Source organism: Papio anubis, chromosome 4, assembly GCF_008728515.1.
Source record: "Papio anubis isolate 15944 chromosome 4, Panubis1.0, whole genome shotgun sequence".
Lineage (NCBI taxonomy): Eukaryota > Metazoa > Chordata > Mammalia > Primates > Cercopithecidae > Papio > Papio anubis.
Genome location: NC_044979.1, coordinates 18,481,422 through 18,506,405, shown reverse-complemented (window position 1 = coordinate 18,506,405; position 24,984 = coordinate 18,481,422). Strand labels below are relative to the sequence as shown.

The following is a 24,984-nucleotide window of genomic DNA, read 5'->3' as shown; positions in this document are numbered from 1 at the left end:
CCATAATAAGCTGCATGTGATACTGTGATTTAAATTTAAATTGTGCTTCCCCTCTTTAACAAGCCTGGCTATGATCTTGTGTAAAAGTCTATTAAGCATTATCACTTGAAATAGATGTCAGGCAGTGAGTAGGAAATGATCCAAATTAGCATGATTAAATGCTTTATAATGCTTTCGACTCTCTTTGAGCCAGACAACTCAAATATATTCCATTATTTTTTTAAAAATCAAAAAGCCCACTCCTGCAGTGGTTGTGTGTGCTTCTGGTGGACCTAGGGCAAAGATGCATATAAAAGCAATGGAGAAAAAGCAGAGTTGGGAAAACAGGAGAAGGTGAGGCAAAAGAAAAAAAAAACAGGCAGCAGCTGCATATCATAAGGAACCAAGTACTGGGAACAACTCCCTCAGGTTAGCGTATTTCAAACTTTTTGGACTGTGGCCCACACCTAAATGTTTTTATAGGGTGACCCAGTGTGCATATACATGTAACAAAAGTTCCAAGAAAATATGCTTACTTACTTCCACCTATTACTTGGAATGTACTGATACTTTTCCATTTCATTAAGGAAGTAAAAAGGTGAAAAGGTGGCTGAGGACAATAATGGGTTGCAGCCTAAGTTTGAAAACATTGCCTTTACGTAATACCACTCTATGAGACGACATTCTTACATTCTTACGTTTTCTTTTATCAGAGTAAGTTTCCATACCTTGGGAAGACTCGAGAGCGTAATTCCTTAATGAAAGTTCTAGTTCCAGCTTGCACTGGTTTGGAACCATCATCAATTTCTGTGTAGTCATGCCTGTGCCAGTTCCTCCTCTTTTTCACTGGATTTTTAAAAGATTTTAAAAAAATGATTTTGGTAACTGGTGATACTATATGCTTTCTAATCATTATATCCAACATAATCAGAAATAACAATTGTAAATACATTAAAAACACTCAAGTTTTTTTTGTTTGTTTTTAAGACCACACACGTTTATATATATTTGGATTAAGAAAATGAATCACAAGCCATATAAAATTGAGATAAATTGGAAAACTCTAAGGTAAGTACCATGTCTATTCCCAGCTGCCTAGAACAAAAGATCCATTAAAAATCCATGGCGTGAATTTCCACCATGGGTCGGAAGGATGGAAGACAAAGGTTTTCCTGCAACTTTCCCAACCACCTCCCACCAGTGCAGCGAGTGCTCCCATGGTTGAGAATCAAATACAGGTGTGTTTCTAAACGCTGGAACAAAGCGGTCTTGCTGCCACATGAGTGGAGCCCGGAGCTCGGATTCTGAAATCCAAACCCAGGCCTGCCATCACCAGGCTGCGTGGAGAATGAAGACAGGGAGCCAGGCAGATGGTCTCTCCATGCATCCATCTTAACATGCAGCCATGGGAAGGAAACTGGGATGGGAGTTGTGTCCCTCCCCAAAACTCATTTCTTTGGTTGCCTGATGTCAACTCCTGCCTTAGACATCCCATCCCCAACTCTCTTTCTCCTTCGTTTTTATCCCTTCATGTTACACCCAGTGAATGCTGCTTCATTGTCTTAAAACCGAAACAGAATGGGGAGGTAGGTAGCACGGATGGGGAGTGCATGAACTCTACAGGATGAGGGTGCTCTGCACTAGCTCCTCTGAAACCTGAGTCCTCTGTTCACTCTGCACACACATCACAGAGGGCTGCCGGCCGGCGGCCAAGGCGTTTAGTGAGGGCCCCATCTCGTGGACCCTCCAGATACCCCTTTATCCTCTCTGAGCTTGAACACCGGGGCTTGAAAGGTGGCCAAAGAGCTGGCGAGGACACAAATACGGGGCATTCAAACTCCTAGGAAAGATCACAATTTTGCTCCCACGCCCAGGGGACTAGGAGTGGGGTGAAAGAGCCCATCGTAATAGAGCGAATGTGGATCCTTATCCCCAGAGGTAGAATCATTTTACCCAGTACCAGAAACACTAGCTTCCAGTTCTTGTTTTTACAGTAACTCCTGATAGCAGACCTTGCCCCCTCCCACTTCCAGTACCCTCCGCCCCTTGCAAAGGGGCCACAAAGTGCATGCACGGCTAACCGTGTGGATGCTGCCCACAGCCACGGCCACTCACCCCTCGCTCGTGTGCACAGCCTCCCCACATATATACACAGGTACATGTAACGCATGGTGGCCAGAGAGACATTTACACTGTGAGTGTGAGGCCCGGCTTAGGCCTGCATCCTTGGGCAGGGTCTGCCCCTTGGTCCCAGGGTCCTAAGGCTGCTCTGCAACCAGCCCCGAGCCTTAGTGTTTTATCCTGAGGATGGAGGGGTTGAAAACACTCAAGTTTTTAATGCATTTCCAGGCCTGAGAATTTTGCTTAATGTAATGCTGCAATTACAGACAATTAACTGTGGATTTTTAAAACCTACTCTTTTTATTTCAAAATATTTAAAATTAAAGCAAGGAATTCAAATCAGCAGATGGAGCCTTTTATAATGTCCACACTTAGAGATACTATACAATTTCCAAATTATATACAATTATGATTTTCATCAGAACATTAGGTCCTAATGATTATCCAGATAATCCAAATCGTCTTCTCAGGACAGGGCCTTTATCTCACATCAGAAATCTATTCTAATAGCATCATTCCTCCTTCTTTCATGTGAAGACTTATCCCCAAATAAGCACAGTTATACTGACATAAAGAAGAGCAGGTGACTGAGTCATAATTAAAGAAAGACGGGAAGGATGACAAAATAAATAACTTCATTCATTCCAATGACCCTGTAATTCTACAGCTCTGGAAGGCTATGACCTTGAGTAGTCACAGCAATCGAAATCAGAAGACTTGGATTTGATTCCTAGTTCAGCCAACAGCTTTCTCTGCAACCTTGGGCAGGTCACTTAACACCGCTGGATCCAGATTCCTCAATGTAGGAATTAAGCGGTGGATTAAACTGCTAATTTTCAAACTGTGTGGAAGAACCCTTCACAAAGGGGCGATGGAGAAAAAGCCAAGGGTTAATCTCTGGACCTCATTCCTCTTTCCAGCAGACTGGCACTACCTACAGCTCTTGTGCGTTCTATCAATGTACAATTTCAGTTTTAATTTTTTTTTTAAGCTTGAAAATTACTCTTAAGCCTAAAACCTCTATGATTCTGGAAAATGTACTGACGTCTGCAATTTATTTAGAAATGCATCCAAAAAAATAAGATGGGTAGACAGAACAGTTACATGGATAGACATGTGGTAAAGCATATAATGAAAATGTTAATAACAGTAGAATCTAGATGATAAGGCTTATAGGTGCTTGCTGTAAAATTCATCCAATTTTTCCTATATGTTTGAACATTTTCGTAACAATAATGTTTTGGGGAAAACAACTTTATGATTCCAAGTTATTTTAAACCTTTCCTGCCTTACAAAGATCATAGTAATACAAAAACATTGGGTCCTCACGTGGATAAGAAGTCACAATAATTAATAAAGGTGGAAATCAGGCTTATTCCTATCTAAGAGTCTAAAACAAGATTCCCAAGTAACTTATGGCAGCCAAATCTTCAATATGGAAGAGGTCAAGTTCCACTAAAAAAACCCAAAAAAACCAAAAAACTCACAAGAAAAATTTAGAATCACAAAGCAAACTTCCTAGGAAATTCCATTAAGGCATCCTTTGCATGTTATTTTTTCTCATTTAAAATCACTCCTAAAATTTGAGTGTATTTAATTCCAGATTTTTTTCAGCTATATATAGATACACAACTCCATTTCTTTTTTTTTTTTTTTTTTTTTTTTTTTGAGATGGAGTCTTACCCTGTTGCCAGGCTGGAGGACAGTGGCACGATCTCGGCTCATAGAAACCTCTGCCTCCCAGGTTCAAGCAATTCCTGTGCCTCAGCCTCCCAAGTAGCTGGGACTACAGGCGTGCACCACCACACTCGGCTTTTAGTGTTTTTTTTGTATTTTAGTAGAGATGGGGTTTCACCATGTTGGCCAGGATGGTCTCAATCTCCTGACCTTGTGATCCACCCACCTTGGCCTCCCAAAGTGCTGGGACTACGGGTGTGAGCCACCAAGCCCAGCCCATAACTCCATTTTATCTTCAACTGGGATCACAATGTTTATCCTGCTTATCTTTCTTATTATATCACAAGCATTTTCTCCTTATTAAATATTTAAAACAGACTACAATTTTAAGATGTAGATATACCATATTATAATCATTTTTTTGATTCTTAAGCACTTAGTTCATTCTGAATCTTTCTTCAAAGTTGAGATTCATGTTTGTATATGTTTCCCTGATTAATTCCTCAGAATAAATTCTAAGAAATGCTAGAAGAAAGATCAACATTTTAAAGATAATTGCTACATATTACAAAACTGCTTCCAAAAAAGTGGTACTAGTAACTTACTTTCCTTACCAGTATTATACAAGAACCGTATTTCATACCCCTGGGTAAACAATGGGCATAAGTACTTTTTTTTTTTTTTTAAAGCAGTCCATTTGATAGGTAAAGTATGATACTGCATTTTAAAATTTTCTTTCTTTTTTAAGACAGGGTCTCCCTCTGTCACCCAGGCTGGAGTACAGTGGCGCAATCACAGTTCACTGCAGCCTCGAGCTCCTGGGCTCAAGCAATCCTCCTACCTCAGCAACCCCAGTAGTTAATTTTCATTTTTGCAGAAGAGATTAATCAGTGAAGTGCATCAGCTTTGGAATTAGATGGCTAGGGATTCAAACTCCAACTCTGCCAAATAGCTACATAAAAGGGCTAGCTAGATCATTTTTCTCATTTCTCACACGGAGTTGTTATAAATATCGAAGAAGACAACATAGGTCAAGTACTTACTTACCCACTATAGTGCCTACCATATAATAAGCTGCCAATCACTATCATTTCCTTTTAAATGTGCTGACTTGGAGGAGGTTAACAGAAGAATACAATTGTCCTATTGGGCCAACATGCTAATCATAAAATCAGCCACTGTATAACAGCTGACTGAATTTCTTCAAGGAAGGAGGCTAGTGAAGGAATATTTTAGTAATGGTTAAAGGGAAAGGAGAAAATTTTGTGTTTGGATTGCATGTGCCTAAAGAAGATAGAGAATATATATTTAAGTTATTTGGCTGTTTTTTGATACCTGCCCTCAAATAGAGTTCTTAATTCCCATTAAGAGGGTCAAGTCTAAATTCACCATATTAAGTAGTTATTATACTGGCTAAATGGTATCAATAATAAGGACTCCTGGGGATCTCTGAAACCAACAGGAAACCCAGGTAGCAAGTAAGACAGGCTTAATAGGCCTGGCGCAGTGGCTCACGCCTGTAATCTCAGCACTTTGAGAGCCCGAGGCGAGACCAGCCTGGCCAACACGGTGAAACTCCATCTCTACTAAAAATACAAAAATTAGCCGGGCATGGTGGCACACACCTGTAATCCCAGCTACTCGGGAGGCTGAGGCAGAAGAATTGCTTGAACCTGTGAGGCAGAGGTTGCAGTGAGCCAAGACTGCGCTACTGCACTCCAGCCTGGGCGACAGAGCAAGACTCCGTCTCAAAAAATAAAAAAATTAATTAAAAAAAAAAAAAGGCTTAATAGCAGAGGGAAAGGGATCAAAAGGGATTAACCAAGTTGCGAGTAGAAGTGGAGGAGGAGGGAAGGTGAGCCTTAAATCAAGATAAAACAGATGACTGGATTTTGGGCATTTTCCCTGCAAGTACTCAGAGTTGGACGTCTGCCCAGAAGATAGCCAATGCCTGGTCTTACGTTCTTCAGGGATGAGAAGCATAGGCAAACTTCTCTCTGAAGCATAATTATTCACAGTGAAGTCGTGATCCATTATGGATTGTGTAATCAATTTAGTGAGTATAACACGTGTTTTACAAAATTAAATCATATAGGAAAAATAAATAATGCGGTGTATCACATTATTCTGCCTCATAGTAACTTAATATTTCACAGAAGTTAAATTCAAATTATTTCATTTTGGGACTATATACTTAAATTCTAAACTAAAACTGCTATAAATTTTAGTTAAGTCTCCCTTGAGATAACAACACCGTATTATTTATTTACTTTCTCCAAGAGTTACTCCCAGTCAACAATTATTTCAAGTTATATATCACATACTCAGTGCTAGCCAGAGAAAGATCATTTAAAAACATTTATGACAATAAACTAGTCAATTACACATGTAACAGTTCTACCAATTTGCTAACCTCAAGTTTTATGCTGTATACTTAACAAAAGGAATAGCCTCTATTTTAAAAGGAAATACTTTAATGTATTCAATTAGCTTAAATTTTTAAAGTATCTTACAAAGACATTAGAAACATTACTAATATTTCTAACAAAACAAATGAGCAGTCAGTTGCCAGTAAGTCTCTTTTGAAAAAATGTAACTCTATATAAATGTCTACTCTATTGGAAAAAAGTACTAGGGAAAAAGCTGCATGTAAAATAAAGAGGTCATGTAAGTTACCTAAAACCAACCCACCAAGTGTGTATATCAAGGTATGTTCAGGCAAAGGTTTTAAAATGACAAAGCCTATAGTTTTCCCTTTAATTCTGTGAATATAAAAGTGCTGGTCTGCAGCCTAAAATGTCAAAATAGTTATTAAAGGCCAGGTGTGGTGGTTCATGCCTGTAATCACAGCACTTTTGAGAGTCTGAGGCAGAGTTCGAGACCAGCCTGGGCAACAAAGTGAGACCTTGTCTTTACAAAATATCAAAAAATTAACTGCGCGTGGTGAAGCATGCCTGTGGTCCCAGCTACTCCAGAGGTTGAGGCAGGAGGATCACTTAAGCCCAGGGGGTCAAGGCTGCAGTGAGCTATGATAGCACCACTGCACTCCAGCATAGGTGACAGAGCAACACCCTGTCTCAAATTAAAAAAAAAAAAAAAAAAAAAATTATAACATAATCCAAGCCTTTTTCTCTCATATTTGCACAATAGCAATATTTCAATGTATTCTTCTGAAGCATCTGTAAAAGATTCTGAAGCATCTGTAAAAAGCTGAAAATACATATCATTTTAGGTGTGATGTTGGTCCACTCCAAAAGATGCCTGAGGGTTCCCTGGCTTTGCTCTCCCTTCTTAGAAACAAGAGTGTGGTCAGAAACACGGTCTGGTGTGTCCTTGTATCTCTACTTCCTCAGATCTCAGAAAGGGGTTTCAGGCAGAGAAGACGGCTGGGCAGGACTCCAGGCCATACTCAATATAGCAACCAAATTCAGAAAATATAAGTAATATTTTAGCTTATCAACGCTCTCATTTTCTCCTTAAAATATAAGGCATATGAGTGTATTAAAGTCTTATTCTGCATACTCTCCCAAAATACTACTGAAGATCTTCTATTTGTGAAGAGAGCAAAACAAGCGAAATCAGATTCCAGAAACAGAAAAATTTTACTTTACCACACTTCTCAAATTGAAAGATATCAAACTATGTAGTTGAGTTTGGGGACTCTGCACTGGCAATTAAGACTGACAGTACATTCTCCCCCTTAATCTTTTGACTTAATGAGACAAAAACAACAACCTAAATACCTTGAGCAAAATCTGTCCCTACAGTTCTTGATGGGTATAATATAACTCGTCAGAGTATCATTAAAGTATCAACATGTACATGTAAATTTGAAATCTCGATTTTTCTGAAATGTCATTTTTTATTTAAGCATCTAGTACTTACTCAAGGAGGAACCGTGTAAAACTGCACAGTTGGGACAGTGATACAGGTCAATGTCAACAGCATGATGTTCTTCTACTCCAACACAGCTAAGACAAAGAAAAACAAAATCAATATGTAAGTAAGTTGAAAATATTCACTTAACTATAATACAGTGGATGGAATTTAGCTGAGAAATGTACAACCGCCTCACCAACACATTTTTGTAGAGCAGAGAAACACATATAAAGATAAATTTTATTCTGTTCTCTACAAACTTGCTAAGTGAGCATGAGGGAGAATATATTATACTCAAAGTAATTCTCTCCTAGCAGCAGTAGAGACATCAGAAACAACAAAATAAGTCATAAAATCCTCAACCATTATGTAAATGTCACCTGTTACAAAATGTCAATAAAATGAGTCAAAAGATATATTAAAATGTGAACCACGATAATACAATATGACACAACTTGTGGGATGAAGAACTTGTAAACAGAAACATATAGCTCTAAATGCATCTGTTAGAAAAAAAGAGGCTGAAATTAATAAGCTACGTATCTACCTCAAGAAGTTACAAAAAGAATAGACAAAAAACCTTAAAAAATGCAAGTTCTATCAAATATTCAAGGAACAAATAAATCTAATATTATATCAAATTTACTCCAGAGAGCAGCAAAAAAGGATTTGCTTCCTAACTCATTTCCTGACAGCATAAGTTCTTGGTACCAAAACTTGGAAAGAATTATAGGTCACCCTCATTTATGAGTAAAGATGCAAATACCAAGTTGGGTCTATCACAGGAATACAAGATGGTTTTTAACACTAAAAATCTTAATCACTGAAACTTACCACATTATTAGATTAAAGGAAAAAAAAATCATATGACCACTCAAAAAGATTCAGGACAAGTATTTGATAAAATTCAACATTTATGTAGGATTAAAAAGTAAACAATAAAACCTCTTAGCTAGCTTAGAGGATACTTCCATAATCTGGAAAAGGATACTTCTAAAATATCCTATGCAAATAACATGAAGCAGTCATTCTGAGATTAAGAACACAGCGGCTGGGTGTGTTGGCTCACGCCTGTAATCCGAGCACTTTGGGAGGCCAAGGCGGGTGCATCATGAGATCAGGAGTTCAAGATCAGCCTGGCCAACATGGTGAAACCCCATCTCTACTAAAAATACAAAAATCAGCCGGGCACGATGGCAGGCACCTGTAATTCCAGCTACTTGGGAGGCTGAGGCAGGAGAATTGCTTGAACCTGGGCGGCAGAGGTTGCAGTAGGCGACAGAGTGAGACTTCATCTCAAAAAAAAAAAAAAAGCAAGAACACCTCCTATTACTACTTCCGGTGAACACTGTGCTAGAGGATTGAACTGGTACAGTAAAATAAGGAAAAGAATTAAAAGGTATAGGGATTAGAAAAAAAGCTGTCATCTGCAAATGCTATGGTTACGCAAGCAGAAAATGCAAAAGAATCTATAGAGAAATCATAAGAATCGAGAAAAAGATTGCTAAAGATTAGTATATAGAAAAACCTAGTTCCATATACCAATGATATAAAGCTAAAAAGTGAAATAACATACCATGTACAACTGCATAAAAATGTCAAGTACATTGGGAGGCCAAGATGGGCAGATCATGAGGTCAGGAGATCGAGACCATCCTGACTAACACGGTGAAACCCCATCTCTACTAAAAATACAAAAAATTAGCCCAGCGTGGTGGCGGGCACCTGTAGTCCCAGCTACTCGGGAGGCTGAGGCAGAATGACGTGAACCCAGGAGGCGGAGCTTGCAGTGAGCAGAGATGGCGCCACTGCACTCCAGCCTGGGAGACAGAGCGAGACTCCATCTCAAAAAAAAAAAAGGTCAAGTACACTGGAATAAATTTAACAAAAACTATGCAAGGCTTCTTTAGGGTAAAGTATAAAATATTACTGAGAGACTTTAAAGAAAACCTAAATAAAGGGAGATATACATCACGACCATGGGTTTGAGGTTCAATCATGTAAAGATATTAATTCTCCTCAAAGTGATTTATAGATTCAATTTAATTCCAATCCAGATCAGTAGAACCTGACAAACTGGTTCTAAAATTAATATGGAAATGTACAGGGCCAAGAATATGCAAAGCATTCACAGAAAACAAAAACAAAAACAAAACAAACCCACCACCCTAAAACTCTACGAAGTATCAAGACTTATTCTAAAGCTCTAGGAATCAAGGCAATATGAAACAGATGCCAGTGCCCAAAACCAGATCCATGTATATGTGTGCACTCGTGTGTAACAGGAGGGCACGGAAGAGCATACAGCAAGAACAAACTTTTCAATATAAGGTCCTGGACACTTTTTATATAGCTTTTATATCAACATCTTATATACATGTATCTTTTTATTTTAAAAAAGATATATTGGCCTGGCGGGGTGGCTTATGTCTGTAATCCCAGCACTCTTGGAGGCCAAGGTGGGCAGATCACTTGAGGTCAGGCGTTTGAGACCAGCCTGGCCAACATGGCGAAACCCTACCTCTTCTAAAAACACAAAAATTAGCCAGACATGTTGCCGCATGTCTGTAATCCCAGCTGCTTGGGAGGCTGAGGCAGGAGAATCGCTTGAACCCAGGAGGCGGAGGTTGCAGTGAACCGAGATCACACCACTGCACTCTAGCCTGGGTGATACAGTGAGACTCTGTCAAAAAAAAATAAATAAATAAATATATATATATATATATCTTTGTTAAAATAAAAAGAAACATACACATATTTATATAAAAGATATTTGTACAAAATATGCTTGATATTTTATATATCCATAAATGATACATATTTATATATAAAAAGAAATATTCATATATCTCTTTAAAGGAAGTAAAATAAAATTAGACATCTATCTCATAACATAAAAATTTATTCCAAAGTAGATGATAAACCTAAACACACATAAAACACAAAGTACAAAGGTTGTATAACGTAATATAGAAAATATCTTTATGACTTTATGACAGGAAGGATTGTCTTAAAACACAAAAAGCACTGTCCATAAAGGTGAAAACTGGTAACTTCAGCCATATTAAAATAAACTCCAATTCATTAAACTATAAAGACTGAAATGATAAGCCAGAGTAGCAGAAGACATTACAATACAGGTGGCCACCAAAGGAATTATACCCAGAATATACTGAACTCCTACAAATCAATACAAAAAAAAAATAGAAAAATGAACAAAATACTTGGATAGGCACATCATAAAAGGAACTCTAAGTGGCCGAATCACACATAAAAAGGTGTACAACCTTATAACTGGGGGAAATATAAATTAAAAGCACAATAAATACCACGACATACCCAAAAGACCCGCTAAAACTAAAAAGCCTGATGATACCATGTGTTGAAGATGATGTGGGGCAACAGGAACTTTAAACTGAGGGTTTGATACAGCCATGTTGGAAAACAATTTTGCACTAAAGCTGAAGAATCATATGCTCTATGATTATTCCACGACCAAGCAAATCCTTTTTTAGGTAAACACAACTGAAAGTAACTCAGGCACATGTGCACCAGGATACCTACCTATACAGAGCTGCTTATAGAATCATTATTTGTGAAGTCTATAAATAATAAAATGGATACAGTATATTCTCATAACAGAACTCTATATGGTAATAAAAATAAAAAAACTCGCACAATAAATGAATGAATTCTACAAGTTAATCAATATTGAGTTAAATTTTAAAAAGACATAAAAGAGTACATATTTCTATGTATGCAGAAAACTCAGAACTAGGGAAAGCTGAAGTATACTGTTTAGGGATAATAAAGCTATCTTAAAAAACAAGGAAGAGATGGATCTTGAAAGGACAGTGGTTTCCTCTCAGGACTGTCATCTAGAAAGGATGGCAAGTGGTGTCCTGAGGTTCTAGATGATTATTACATGGGTATATATTTTATAATTATTGATTAAACTCTAGATGTATGTTTTAGACACACTTCCTCTATTCTTATTCCACAATTAAAATACTAAATAAAAACACACAATACACAATTAATACACAATTAAAATACTAAATTTCACAATTAAAATTCTATCCACAACCATGTAAAAAATTAGGCAAAAATCTTGAAATGTATTAATCTAATAACCACAACAAAATATCAAGAGCAATATATCAGAGGCCTCCGGATATGCAAAAACAAGCCCACTCGCACCTGAGAGAACTCTAGGACACTTGCTACTGTCAAGTCTTTGAGAGTCTGCGTAGAGCTTGCCGCAATCCCAAAAGGTCAAAACCAAAAGATGTTAACAAATAACATGACATTGCTGCTTGAATACTGAATCCACATAACTAAATCAAGCTATTACATTTTGCTTTTGAGTAGAACACAAGTTTACTTTATTTGTCCAATTTGAATTTACATCCTTTTCCCATAGAAAGCAAAAGGTAAATATGTTAATTGTTTAGAAATTCATTTTTTAACTGAAAGACTATAAATTTCCAATTCAATACATAAATGTTATACAAAATTTTATATATCTTTACATACAATTCCCTTGGTCCATAGTTTCTTATAAGAAACTCAAAAAGTTTCCTGTAACCCAAAGAAAAGGTTAAGAATCACTGGATGGAGGATTCACACTTCCCGACTTCAAACTTACTTAACAAAGCTATGGTAATCTAGACAGTGTGGTACTGGCGTAAGGATAGACACACCAAATAGAACTGAGAGTCCAGAAATAAACTCTTACATTTGTGGCCAATCGATTTTTGGCAAGAGTCTCAAGATCATTCAAGGGGGAAAGAAGAGTCTGTTCAACAAATGGTATGGGACAACATACATGCAGAAGAATGTGTTTGGAACTCTATCACACACCATATAGAAAAATTAACTCAGATGGATGATAAAGATAAGAGCTAACACTATAAAACTCTTGAAATAAAGCATAAGAGTAAGTCTTTGGCTGGGCGCAGTGGCTCACGCCTGTAATCCCAGCACTTTGGGAGGCTGAGGCGGGCGGATCACAAGGTCTGGAGATCGAGACCATCCTGGCTAACATGGTGAAACCTCATCTCTACTAAAAATACAAAAAATTAGCCAGGCATGGTGGCAAGTGGGGAGGCTGAGGCAGGAGAATGGCGTGAACCCGGCAGGCGGAGCTTGCAGTGAGCCAAGATCAAGCCACTGCACTCCAGCCTGGGCAACAGAGCGAGACTCCGTCTCAAAAAATACATAAAAACTAAAAAAAAAAAAAAAAAGAGTAAGTCTTCAAGTGCTTGCATCAGAATATGGTTTTTTAGATCTGACACCAAAAGCACACAGGACAAACGAAAAAGAAGATAAACTAGTCTTCATACTACAGTCTAAGGGCTTCTATTTTTCTCAGCTAAGTTTAGTGTGAGACACTCAGCGGAGTATGGAAAAAGGTAGAGAGGGAAGTATAAAAGGGTTGATCTGTAGAACGAAAGACTAAGAAACACAGTAACATTGCTAGCTAGTGTTGAGAGTCCAAATCCACCTGAGATTCCAGACAGACAATGAATTCCAAACCTGATACAGTTTGGATGTCTGTCCCCACCCCCGCCCCCAACACACACACCCCGCATGCTGAAATGTAATCCACAATGTTGGGGGTGGAGCCTGGTGGGAACTGTTTGGGTCATGGGGGCAGATTCCCTCAGGAATGTCTTGTGCTGTCCTAGGGATAGTCAGTGAGTTCTCATGAGATCTGGTTTAAAAATGTATAGCACCTCCCTCCCATTCTCGCACCTGTTCTCACCATGGGTGCACCTACTCCCCCTTTGCCTTCTGCCATGATTGAAAGCTTCCTGAGGCCTCACCAGGAGCAGATAGATGCCAGCACCATGCTTCCTGTACAGCCTATAGAACCAAGAATCAATTAAACTTCTTTTTTATAAATGACTCAGCCTCAGGTATAATGATGCAAAAACAGCCTAATACAAAACCATTTCTATGTATTTATGTGATTTTTTTTTTCAACAATGTTCACCCATGTGGTGCAGACCCAGAGTAGGAAACTGGATTCATCCAGAGTCGGGGTTTTTGTAGGTAAAGACCAGAAAAGGAGTTCCTGATATTTACAAGGAAATTAAAGGATGACCCGTGAAATGTAAGTGGTCAAAAAAGATGTGAAGACAGAAGGTAGTGAGAAAATGGTGAGATGATCTGAGGGGTCTCAATGGCTCCCAGCACTAAGTCCATGGCATGCTTGAGCAACTGACCTATAAGGAGGAGAGATTATGCCCAAAGAGTAGAATGTTCAGAATCTGGCATTTCTGAGGTAGCATCATCTGTAACAGTGGTAAGATTCAAGTGTGGAAACAGTGTGTGGCTAAAGTGGGGCAACAAAAAGATCACTGCAGATAAGTGAAAAGATGCATGAGAGCTATCTCTGCATTCAATAAAACAAGTTCAAAACCAAACTTCCCTGATTTTAAATGCAAGGTTCATTAAGTGTCAAAAGAAATAGGTGCTACATACTCCCACCAAAACAGAAACTCAATGTTAAAAGATGCCAAGTTGGTACTTTTTCTATAGAAACTCCTGGTTTGTCTCGTCTCACCTTGACCATGGCCACATTCCTCACTCCTAAGAAGTGTTGTGACACCAAAAGAATTAGAGAAAAAAATGTTAGATGTGTCCTGAAAAACCTAAATCAGCATATCATAAACTCCCCATGAACATCTAAGATATATAAATCAGAATGACTCCCACGAGGGTTAGGGAAAAAAGGGGAGAAAGGGACATTTCAATTGGTTAAGAACACCTCAGGCTAAACATGACTATTAATCTTCAATGATGTATGAGTTCCTCTCTCTAGTGTCTACTCATCATCCCACCTCACCCTATATAATGTTTTATTAAATGTCAGTGAAGGCTTCAGGTTTGGGTCAGTTCTAATCAACTGGTAAAATATTTACAGCTACATTTATTTTGAATTTCAACACAATAGTAAATTTGGTATATCAATAAAAACAGTAAATCTGGTAATCCAGTAAATCTGAAAAACAGTCCATTTAAATTAACCATACAAAATATAATTTTAAAAAATAAAATTAAACACAAAAAGTTAACGTTCCTAAACCAAGAATTATCTCAGGTCTTTGAAAGGAACCAAAAGGAACTACTGCCTACACTTCCGTTTCTCTCTCAGAGGGAGGCACAACTTCTCCCCATTCTCTTGATCACCCACTCCATCCTTCACTCACTGCCTCCCTACTAAAAAATTGCTAGAATCATGATAGCTATAACAGATATGTTAAAAGCAAATGCAGTAGGACACACAAAATGCACAACTCTGAAAGCAAATTTTCTAAGAATCACTTTCAAACCTGACACATAACCTTCTTCAGTCTCTTTCACTCCATTTATTTCTCTTGTAAAACTTTCCTTCATATACAGACTGTCACACTTTTTCCTAACAGCAAAATGTTCAGTTTAATAGACCACTTTGTGTGTGAGGGCACAAGGAAGGTGTTTTCCTACAGGGTGACAATCTGACCTTTGCTGAATAGCTTCCATCTATACAACAGCCTCACTGCCATTTGGTGAGTGGGGCAGTGACAACTTTAGCACTTTCCATTGTCTTAATCTTCTGAAATTGTTGCTAAGCTGGCATTTTTTTTTTTTTTTTTGACACTTGATGAGAACTGAATTGAATTAATGACTAACCAAAATTCCCTAGGATCAACCAAACATTCTCTTTTTTCCTCTCGGATAATACTCTCATTTATATTCTCTACTCTTGGTGTTAGAAGAGTGGGTGGCCAAATTCTTTCAGATCTTACTGTCAGTGGACTTCATTAGATATTCCTCTTGCTTCAGATACTCTCCCCATTCTTCACTGAACAATCTTACACTACCTAGTCTTCAAAGCCCCAAATTCCTCCTCCTTGATGATACTTCACTTAATCACACCACAGAAAGTCCTTTGACATTTTACTGATACACATTTCCTATCAAAAGAAGAGAGTAGGGAAAAAATAAACAAACACATTTCCACTGATTTATGGCCTAACACTGTTTAATATTGAGCAATTTTTATACCCTGCTATTCCCTGAACTGAGCTCCTTAAGATTTCTCTCGCAATACCAAGTACCAGATGATCACAGTAAATTTTTGTTGACTATTAACTGTGCTGCAACCTTACTTGAAAACCAATACATTGTGGCAAAGTTTTTTAAAATTCTATTCTGTTTGAATTTTTTAAAGAATTTTCTACAGGAACTAAAGGCAACAGTTGATAAAAAGGGAAAGATCTTTCAACATGTAAAGTACAACTTTCATCTTTCCTTAGACAGTAGAAGGCTGTGGTAATGAAATTCATACATCTGAAATTTTGCTTCAAGTTTTCACCTGTGTATCAGAAATTTACCTTCTCATCCAAAGCACCTAACTACTCAATTTCTTCATTGTGACATGTGACATAATGAGAGGACTGAGTCATTGTGTACCCCTAAAGTCCTATTAACAAAGGAGGATGGGGAGTGGCCTTTGAGGTGAATAAACTTCGGGAATACAGAGGATAGCTGACAGCTTGCTCTTCATGTTTCCTTTCCTATCTTGATTCTGGGGTCAGTTTAGGTCTAGGGAAACAGCTATAGGAGAGGCAAGGTCTCTTCAGTCTACTACTTCCATGATACCAGATAAACAAGTATCAACTGGCTTCAATGGGATGCATAGATTGCAGAATTAGAAAGACTTGATTTGATTTCCAGCTCTACTTGTTTTGACTTGGAGCAAGTTTCTTCACCTGCCTGAGGAGCAGGCATTCCCCTGGGATTAAGCAGGACCATGTATGTCAGTATGTAAAGCATGGGACTAAGCCTACAGTAAGCAATGGCACAGTAAACATACTAAGTCATAAACAGCAGCTATTATTATTATTATCATGGCTCTACCAGGTTCCAGTCAGCCAATGATGCCCTAATCAACAGATTATTAGCTATGAGGTTTGAACCCAAACAGGAACTAGGCTTTTGTGATTGGGCTTTATTTTTCTTCAAGAATGTCTCTTTAGAGCACATACCAGGCACTCAAATGGCTATGCTTCAAGAAAAAAAAAGGGAATGTGTTTTCCATTTTTAATTAATTTCAGATGGTGGACTTGAGAAAAATCAATCTCTCTAGAGTCAGTCTGCCTGTGTTAGAATCCTAGCTAACCCACTTAGTAAGCTGTGTGACTTCGGGTAACTTTATCTGGGTTTTTTTTTTTTTTTTGGTCTCCTCATCTGTAAAGACGGGAAATAGTAACAGCAACTCCCTCAAAGGATTTTTACGAAAATTAATAAACATAAAAGGCTTAGAATGAAACTACAGAACAATGGTTTTGTTGTCCAAAATTCTTATTTTGCTAGCCAGTAAAAATAAGGCTTACTAATCAGCTTAATAAGTTGACATTCTTACTAAAAATACTAGGATGCCAATTGGCATTTTCACTTTTAAATTGTTAATAGTTTCATACAATGTTTTAACCCTGAGATATATCACTTCATTACCAGATATCAGCTAATGTAAAAATTTATAATTTGTATGAATTATTTCCAGTGAAAAATCAAACTGGTAATGTATGATTAAATGTGTGGCTCAGAAAAACCCAACTTCTATTATTTTCTTGCTGACATAAAACTGTTCCCACAAAATTAAATGCTTTCTTTATAAACTGAGCATGTTTTCTTCATGGCATGTTTCCACTTTTGTGAAGATTATATAATTGACACATTAAAGCCGTTTAGTGGCACACTATATGCTTAAGGGGTCTGAACTAAATGCATACTCTGAACGAAATTCCTTTGGTTCACAATAATCTCTTAAGGTTCACTTATGGTTCACTTTTCCTACTTCCAACAGCAGGGCTCATGCTTCCAACTGTCCCAGGGCTTCCAGAGTTATTTCCAACCAGCTGACTAAAAGAATGTATGTTAATAAGGGTGAAGGGAGAAAGAGAGTATAAAAAGGAATTGATCAAAGAACATGAGAGGAAATAAGGGGTTGAAGAGCCAAGATGTGCACTCAGTGGTACAAAACATACCCCTCAAAAAGCTAAAAATCCTGTTGACAAGCTTCTAATTAAATTTGTCCCACAATGAATATGTGAAATATACACAGCAATATGATTTGTATGGTGATACATTATTTGCTTTGAGTACATAAATTCTTGTTATTTTGCTCTTTACTGTCTGACATCTTGGACACAGAGTAACCGACAAATGCAAATGGTGAATGCATCCTTACAAATAAGCACAACTCATTATTTCATGAAGGTAATAATTTTTATTAGAATGTTCTAAAGAAGGAGGAGGTGCTTTACATTTCTGAAATATTCAAGGAGCTAAATATATTTACTTTTCACTGTCCTGTGGTGAACAGAACTCTCTTACTTCTCAGCCTACTTTCTGCCTAGCTAGCTGGGTATGAGGAATGTCTACACAGACTAAGGAAATTAGGATACAAACAGTTCCCAGTATATCTGCTATTTTCGTGGAGATAAAGACTATTCTTTTATTTATAAACTTGGATACAGCAAATAAATGTCATCCCAAAATGAATATGATATGAGAATTTGATAAGAACTCTGTAACTCATCTTAGGGAAGAAAAAACTTGCCATGATGATAAACAGTATCAATTTCATAAAGGTTTCCTTGGCAATGTTTTCAAGTTAACAAAGGCAACAAGTATGCTATCCATAATATATATCTAAAGTGTGTAAATACATAACAGTATGTATGTGAAGTTCTACAACAGATGTGAATATTTACATGCATCTCTTAAATACAGGTATCAGAGTGAAAGACGCATAGAGAAAAATAATTCCTTTGGCAGAGCAAGTTTTATGGTGTAATTTACTACCTGCTTTCTATCTTCTCCATCCATTCCCACCTCCCTTAACACTAAGGAAAGGTGAAACAGCACTAAGCACCTTGAGCCCAGAGATGGAAAATGGGAAAACCTTCCTGTTTCTAGCTGCTTTGACCACCACACAGGGTCTCAACAATAAAGAAATAAATACACCCTACTACCTTCACATATTTTTGACTGATGAATTCTATAAGAAACATTATACAAAAGCTTGTTAGTACCAAGAAGTACAATGAAATGTTTACTGAGTCCAGTTCCTCATGAAGCGCAAGACATAAGGAATTAACACACTGAAAACTTTCTAAATCCCTTTAACACTCAGTCTATCTGTGGCTCCGAAACCTGGCTGTGTGTTAGAATCCCCTATAGAGCTTTTATAAGCTGCTACAAGGCAGCCTTTCAAATGAATGATGCAGCTCTGTAAGTAGGAATATGGAAAGCTCTCCAAGATACACTTGCTGTAAAGCAACAAAAGCCAGGGGCATAACAGTTTGTATGTGATCCCCCCATCCCTATGTTTGTAAATGCAAGGTATATGTCTGGAAGGACATGCAAGAAATTGGTAACAGCAGTTGCCTCTGGGAAAGAAAACTGAATGGATATAGAATGGAGAAGAGAATTGCTTTTCACCATAGAACCTTCTCTATACCTTTTGAAATCAGCAGTGTATATTGTTTATTTTTAAAAAGGAAAACACATTCCTGAGCCCCACCTTTGATCTACAGGGAAAGTTAATGAGTGTGGCCCAATAATCTCTGTTTTGTTTTTTTTTTGAGATGGAGTTTCACTCTTGTTGCCCAGGCTGGAGTGCAATGGCACAATCTCAGCTCACTGCAACCTCCACCTCCCAGGTTCACGCAATTTTCCTGCCTCAGCCTCCCAAGCAGCTAGGATTACAGGCATGAGCCACCACGCCCAGCTAATTTTTTGTATTTTTAGCACAGATGGGGTTTCACCATGTTGGCCAGGCTGGTTTCGAACTCCTGACCTCAGGTGATCCACTCGCCTCGGCCTCCCAAACTGCTGGGATTACAGGCATAAGCCACCGCGCCAGGCCACAATAATCTCTGTTCTTAACAAGTTCTCCAGGTGATTCTTTTGCAGCAATCTCAGCAGAGAAACGGCACTGAGGAAGTACTGATCTAAAGATCTAGCATAATGGCTAGTAAGACACCAAATTTACAGTGTCTTCCTATGAAAGCTTCGTTGGATTTTAAGCTCCTTAAAGACATGGGTAATATTTAATTCAGAATTTCCCACTGCCCACAGATCTACCTAAAGCTGATTACACAGTGGATTCTCACAAAATATTTACTGATTGACACAAAGCAGGAATGCCAAGAACATCAGGGAGACATTCGTTTGAGCTACCATCTTGGAGCCCATTTAAATACAAATTTTGCAAACACAAAGGGATAGAAAACGAATGTGAGGGGGACAGTATAGAACTGATTATTTTTCCTTTCAAGAATTTATTCTGAAATGTCCATACATTTTTTCAATGAAAAAGGACACAGTCAGGCAAGTATAATCCTCTTGTACAGAAACAAATGTATATATTATTCAAATGTATTATTATTCATCACAAATGTATATATTATGTCCATTTACTTTTCCATTCATGTAGTTCCTAAATGTCCCTATCTTAATCTGACATTAGGAATCTGATATTCTTCTAGTAAAAGAAGACAAATGAATTATAAACAAAATAAATATGATATTTAAAGATGAATGAATAATCATCTAAAACTCTCCAATCCAGCTGACAGTTTTATTTCCCATTGCAAGTATAGAAGGGAAAACTATATTTTCTAGGGCCTAATGAAACCTATAGAAGATTGAATATATACAGGAATAAGAGATCACACCCTGGAATAAAAGATAACAGCAAAAACTTATATATCTAGGACACTTAGTGATGAATCAACTACAATGGACAAGAGTCAACTAAGGCAAATCAAGTAGATCTAGTTTTCCTAACCTTTCTCATCTCGTAAATAGTCTTCAGGGCCTGTATCTAAGGGGAATAAACACATTACAAACCAAGCCAAGTCAAGCCAAGAGAAAGCATTCATATTAAAGACTTCTCTGCTAGAACAGAAACTAAGGTAGCATTCTAAGGAGAACTTAATATCCTTAGCAAGTTTTTTCATTCTTGATGAACGATGAGTTAGAGTAGGGGTCTGAACCACAAAAATCTTGTCATAACTGGTAACAAATATCCTATGTGGAAATTTATATATGACCCAGAGATCTCAAAGAATTTTAATACATGGCCAGAAGTGGTGGCCCACACCTGTAATCCTAGCACTCTGGGAGGCCAAGGAGGACAGACTACTTGAGGCCAAGAGTTCAAAACCAGCCTGGGCAACAAGGTAAAACCCCAACTCTACTAAAAATACAAAAGTTAGCTGGCTGTGGTGGCGCACATTTTTAATCCCAGCTACTTGGGAGGCTGAGGCACGAGAACCACTTGAACCTGGGAGGCGGAGCTGACAATATGAGCTGAGATCATGCTACTGCACTCCAGCCTGGGCAACAGAGTGAGACTCTTGTCTCCAAAAAAAAAAAAAAAAAAAAGAATTCCAATACAATTACAAATCAGAAGTATCCATCAATAGCAAAATAGGTGGCACTGAGTTGCCAGGAAAGGTCAACAGCAAGCTCTGGACCATTCTATTTCAAAGCATAAAAGTCAGGGCAATATGTAAAGTATATAAAGTGTAAGAAGGATTTTTAACATATTCATATGTTGGATCCATTCAAAAGATAATTTGTCATTATAGGTTCCCCAAAGTCCATTTTGTAATTCCTTTTTTTTTTTGAGACGGGGTCTTACTCTGTCACCAGGCTCGGCTCACTTCAACCTCTGCCTCCTGGGTTCAAGCGATTCTCATGCCTCAGCTTCCCGAATTGCTGGGATTATAGGCACGTGCCACCACACTCAGCTAATTTTTATATTTTTAGTAGAGACGGGGTTTCACCACGTTGGCCAGGAAGGTCTTGATCTCCTGTCCTCGTGATCCGCCCGCCTCGGCCTCCCAAAGTGCTGGCCATTTTGTAATTCTTAATGTCCATGAAAGGTCACATGATCAATGACTGGCAAATGTAAGAAAAATATAGGTGGTCCTTGCTTTGCACGGTAGAGCAGGACCATAAAAGTAACCATGCAAGCTGAAATCACACCAAGTGATTTTAATAATCAATGAGAGAAATTACAATTGTTCTGGGGATCTTTAAAAATGTTTGTCAAAGCATTAAGAACTCTCTTACTGTTGGTATAATATATAGAGAAATGAAAAAATAGTAAAAACTAATACTTCTTTAGTACACTATAATTTAAAACATTATGCCATTTAGCATGCCTTCACTAAGTGCCTCTGGCTGCCTGTCTAGAGTTCCACAAATGGTGGCAGTGGCAGCGTTCCCATTGTCAGTTACTTATTTTATTACTCCATTTATGCTCAATGGGATTTTACTTCCAGGGTTATCACTTTTTGTTTCTTTGTTGCTGTTTCATCTTTACTGGCCACTTCCCACTTTCGATTATCTATTTTGCTAATAGGTCATGTAACTTTATACTGAGAGACAAGGAGGCAGCATAACACGCTCTCCTGTCTGTGTGTAAACTGAAGAACAGACGCGTGCCTGTTATTTTTGCAGTGATTTCTGATCTGCATACTGAAGAGCTGGCAGAAGAGTCTGTACTTTATGCATTCATAGGTAACAGACCATGGTGACTGAAATTTGAATCCTGGGTAACTAGTGTTGTTATCTAATGGTAACTGAAATCAGTGCACACCAGAATCCTGCAAAGCAAGGACTGGCTCTATAGCATTCTCTTAAAAAGCATTTTTTTTAAGTGCCCTGGACAGGCACAGTAGCTCACATCTAAAAATCCCAGCACTTTGGGAAGCTAAGGCGGGAGGACTTCTTGAAGCCAGAAGTTCAAGACCAGCCTGGGCATAATGAGACCCCCGTCTCTACCAAAAAAAAAAAAAAAAGTTTTTAAAAATTAGCCAGGTATAGGTGGCATGTACCTGTAGCCCCAGCTACTCAGGATGGGAAGATTGCTTGAGCCCTACTAAGGTGGGAAGATTGCTTGAGCCCGGGAGTTTGAGGCTGCAGTGAGCTATGACTACACTGCTGCACTCCAGCCTGTGAGACAAAGTAAGACTCTGTCTCTTAAAATTAAAAAAAAAAAGACAAAAAACAGTGTCCTGCAGGAGTCAAAGTTATTCACAAAAAAGATTCCACAGTTCATAAGAGAAACATAAGGGAGACACTGGGCTGAGATCGAATCACCTTTATTTACCAGCAATACTTCTCAGTGAATTCAACAAGTTAATGAGCACATTGAATTTCCATGATGGGGATCAAGCATAAGTGATAAATACTGTACCCAACCTCAGGTCTTTCTCTCGCTCTCTTATTTTTCCCCCACAAAACACTTCATGGGTTATTATTTTCCACCTTGGAAAATTGCCTTAGAAGCTAATTTTCAGAATTCCCAGCTGTGAAGAGTTTATTATAAATTTGTTTTTATAATTATAACTGTTACAATTTTATGATTTAAATTTACAAAATTAAAACATTTTTAATGTTTTGCAATTTTACAATAGGTACAAAGTACCAATAAACCAAGTGTATAGTAAAACCACCCCTTTATCAACACAGGGGACTAAAATGGTGACAGCATTACCAAGCATTTACTGAATACTAACAAAGTATGTTAATGAATGCATATGAACCAAGGAAGTCAATAACTGATAAAACACTAAAACTTTCTAAAACTATCTTTTTAACCTCAAAAGATACAAATTGTCTCCAATTACCCTTATTACAACATAATTAACAAGTATTTGTAGGGCACTTTCTAGGCTGAAGTCTAATGACTGAGTCAAATCTTCTTACGTAGATCAAAATACAAGACCTACATAAGAAGCAAGATATAACATATCTCTAAGCCAGCCATATGATTTTCTTATAAATAAAACTACCTGGAAGCCAGGGCTACCCTTACCCACCAGGCATAGCTTCTATCCTAGGGTAAGAATTCAAAGATATAATCTAGCACCATATGCACTCTGATTTCAAAAATTCCAACCTTGCCTGTCAGGTTTATTTAAGTGATATTTGCCAAATCCCTTTTGCACAGCTTGACTCCATTCCTGGCTAGGGTCATCCTTTTGTCACCAGTGTATCAGAATACGGAGTGGCAATTTAAGAAGACCTGTTGCCTAATCCCACGTGGAAATCTTATTTTGCTCTAGTTAAGAAAACAAAATTAGAAGGAGACAGAGGGAGTTGGTCAAAGCAGAACTAACAGGCAACAGGAAAAAAGAATCGTAAGGAAGGAGATAAAACACTATCAATAAATGGCAACTGGTATGGGGCAATTTAGCGCCCAAACAGTCCAGCAGCCCACACGGCACAGAAGATAACTGAGGTCCATGATACTTTGTCAATGAAATTATATGTCAACTCTTTTTAGAAGGATTTTGACAGACATGCTCTTAATAGAATACTACACTATTTAAAGCAGTTTAATCTCCTAAGTAACTTTTCTGAGGACAGCTACATTTCACAAGTAGAACTTTCAGTTATAGGAAAATCTTATTTAGGTAGACCGTATCATTCCCCAAAGATGGTAAAGTGGTTGCTAGTTTTCTTATATGCCAATTAATCTGCAAAATGTTAACACCTCATTGCAACAGTTCTCATGCAAAAGGTTACTTACCATAATGGGAGGTTTCTAGTGTTTTGAAAAAGAAGGGATTCTAAAGGAAGGGAGAAATAAAACAACAACAAACAGCTTCAAATTAAAATCATATCACAAATAACCTTGAAGGTAGCAGGACCAGATATCTATTCAATGACTTTGACAGCCATGTTCATAATACATTTTGCACACAGATATAGGTAAATGAAATCATATAATTATACAGGCGTTAAGATACAAACACTATCATCATGTGAAAAACCTGTTATCAATGAAATCCAAACTCTATTTTCAAATCCCGTATCTCTTGCTTATGATCTTTCTTTTCATTAACAATTTACCTACTGGTTTAAGGTTGGAGTCCCCCTTAAGCAGAACCTGAGATAGGATTGCAGGCATTCACATGGGAAGTAATCCCTGGAAGCACGGGTAAGTGAATGGAAAAGTAAGACACAGAAAGGGAGGTAGCCTTGGGGACATTTGGAAGACTAAGTATAAGGGGCTTCAGAAAGGTCCCACCCAAAGGGAGAGGAAGTTAGGTATTTATTTACTATCTCCCAATAGATAACGGATGAGGGCTATCCCAGAGGCATAATGCCCTAGCATTTCAGACCCGCTTCAAGTACAAGCTGCTGAGCTGCTGCAGCCAGAGAACGCCCTCAGGCCAAGTATCAGGTGCTTTCAGCAAGAAGTATTCCCCAGACAGAGACAGAGACAGAGATGGAAATAGAGAAAGC

The 24,984-nt window shown here is 38.0% G+C and overlaps 1 protein-coding gene across 1 annotated transcript in view; it reads right to left on the bottom strand.

Annotated features, from left to right (window-relative positions):
• KDM7A (lysine demethylase 7A) overlaps positions 1-24,984 on the bottom strand; it is a 90,890-nt gene that overhangs the window by 45,788 nt on the left and 20,118 nt on the right. Inside the window, 2 exon segments of the mRNA XM_003896677.4 lie at positions 708-825; positions 7,663-7,748. Of these exon segments, the coding sequence (XP_003896726.2) occupies positions 708-825; positions 7,663-7,748 (204 nt within the window).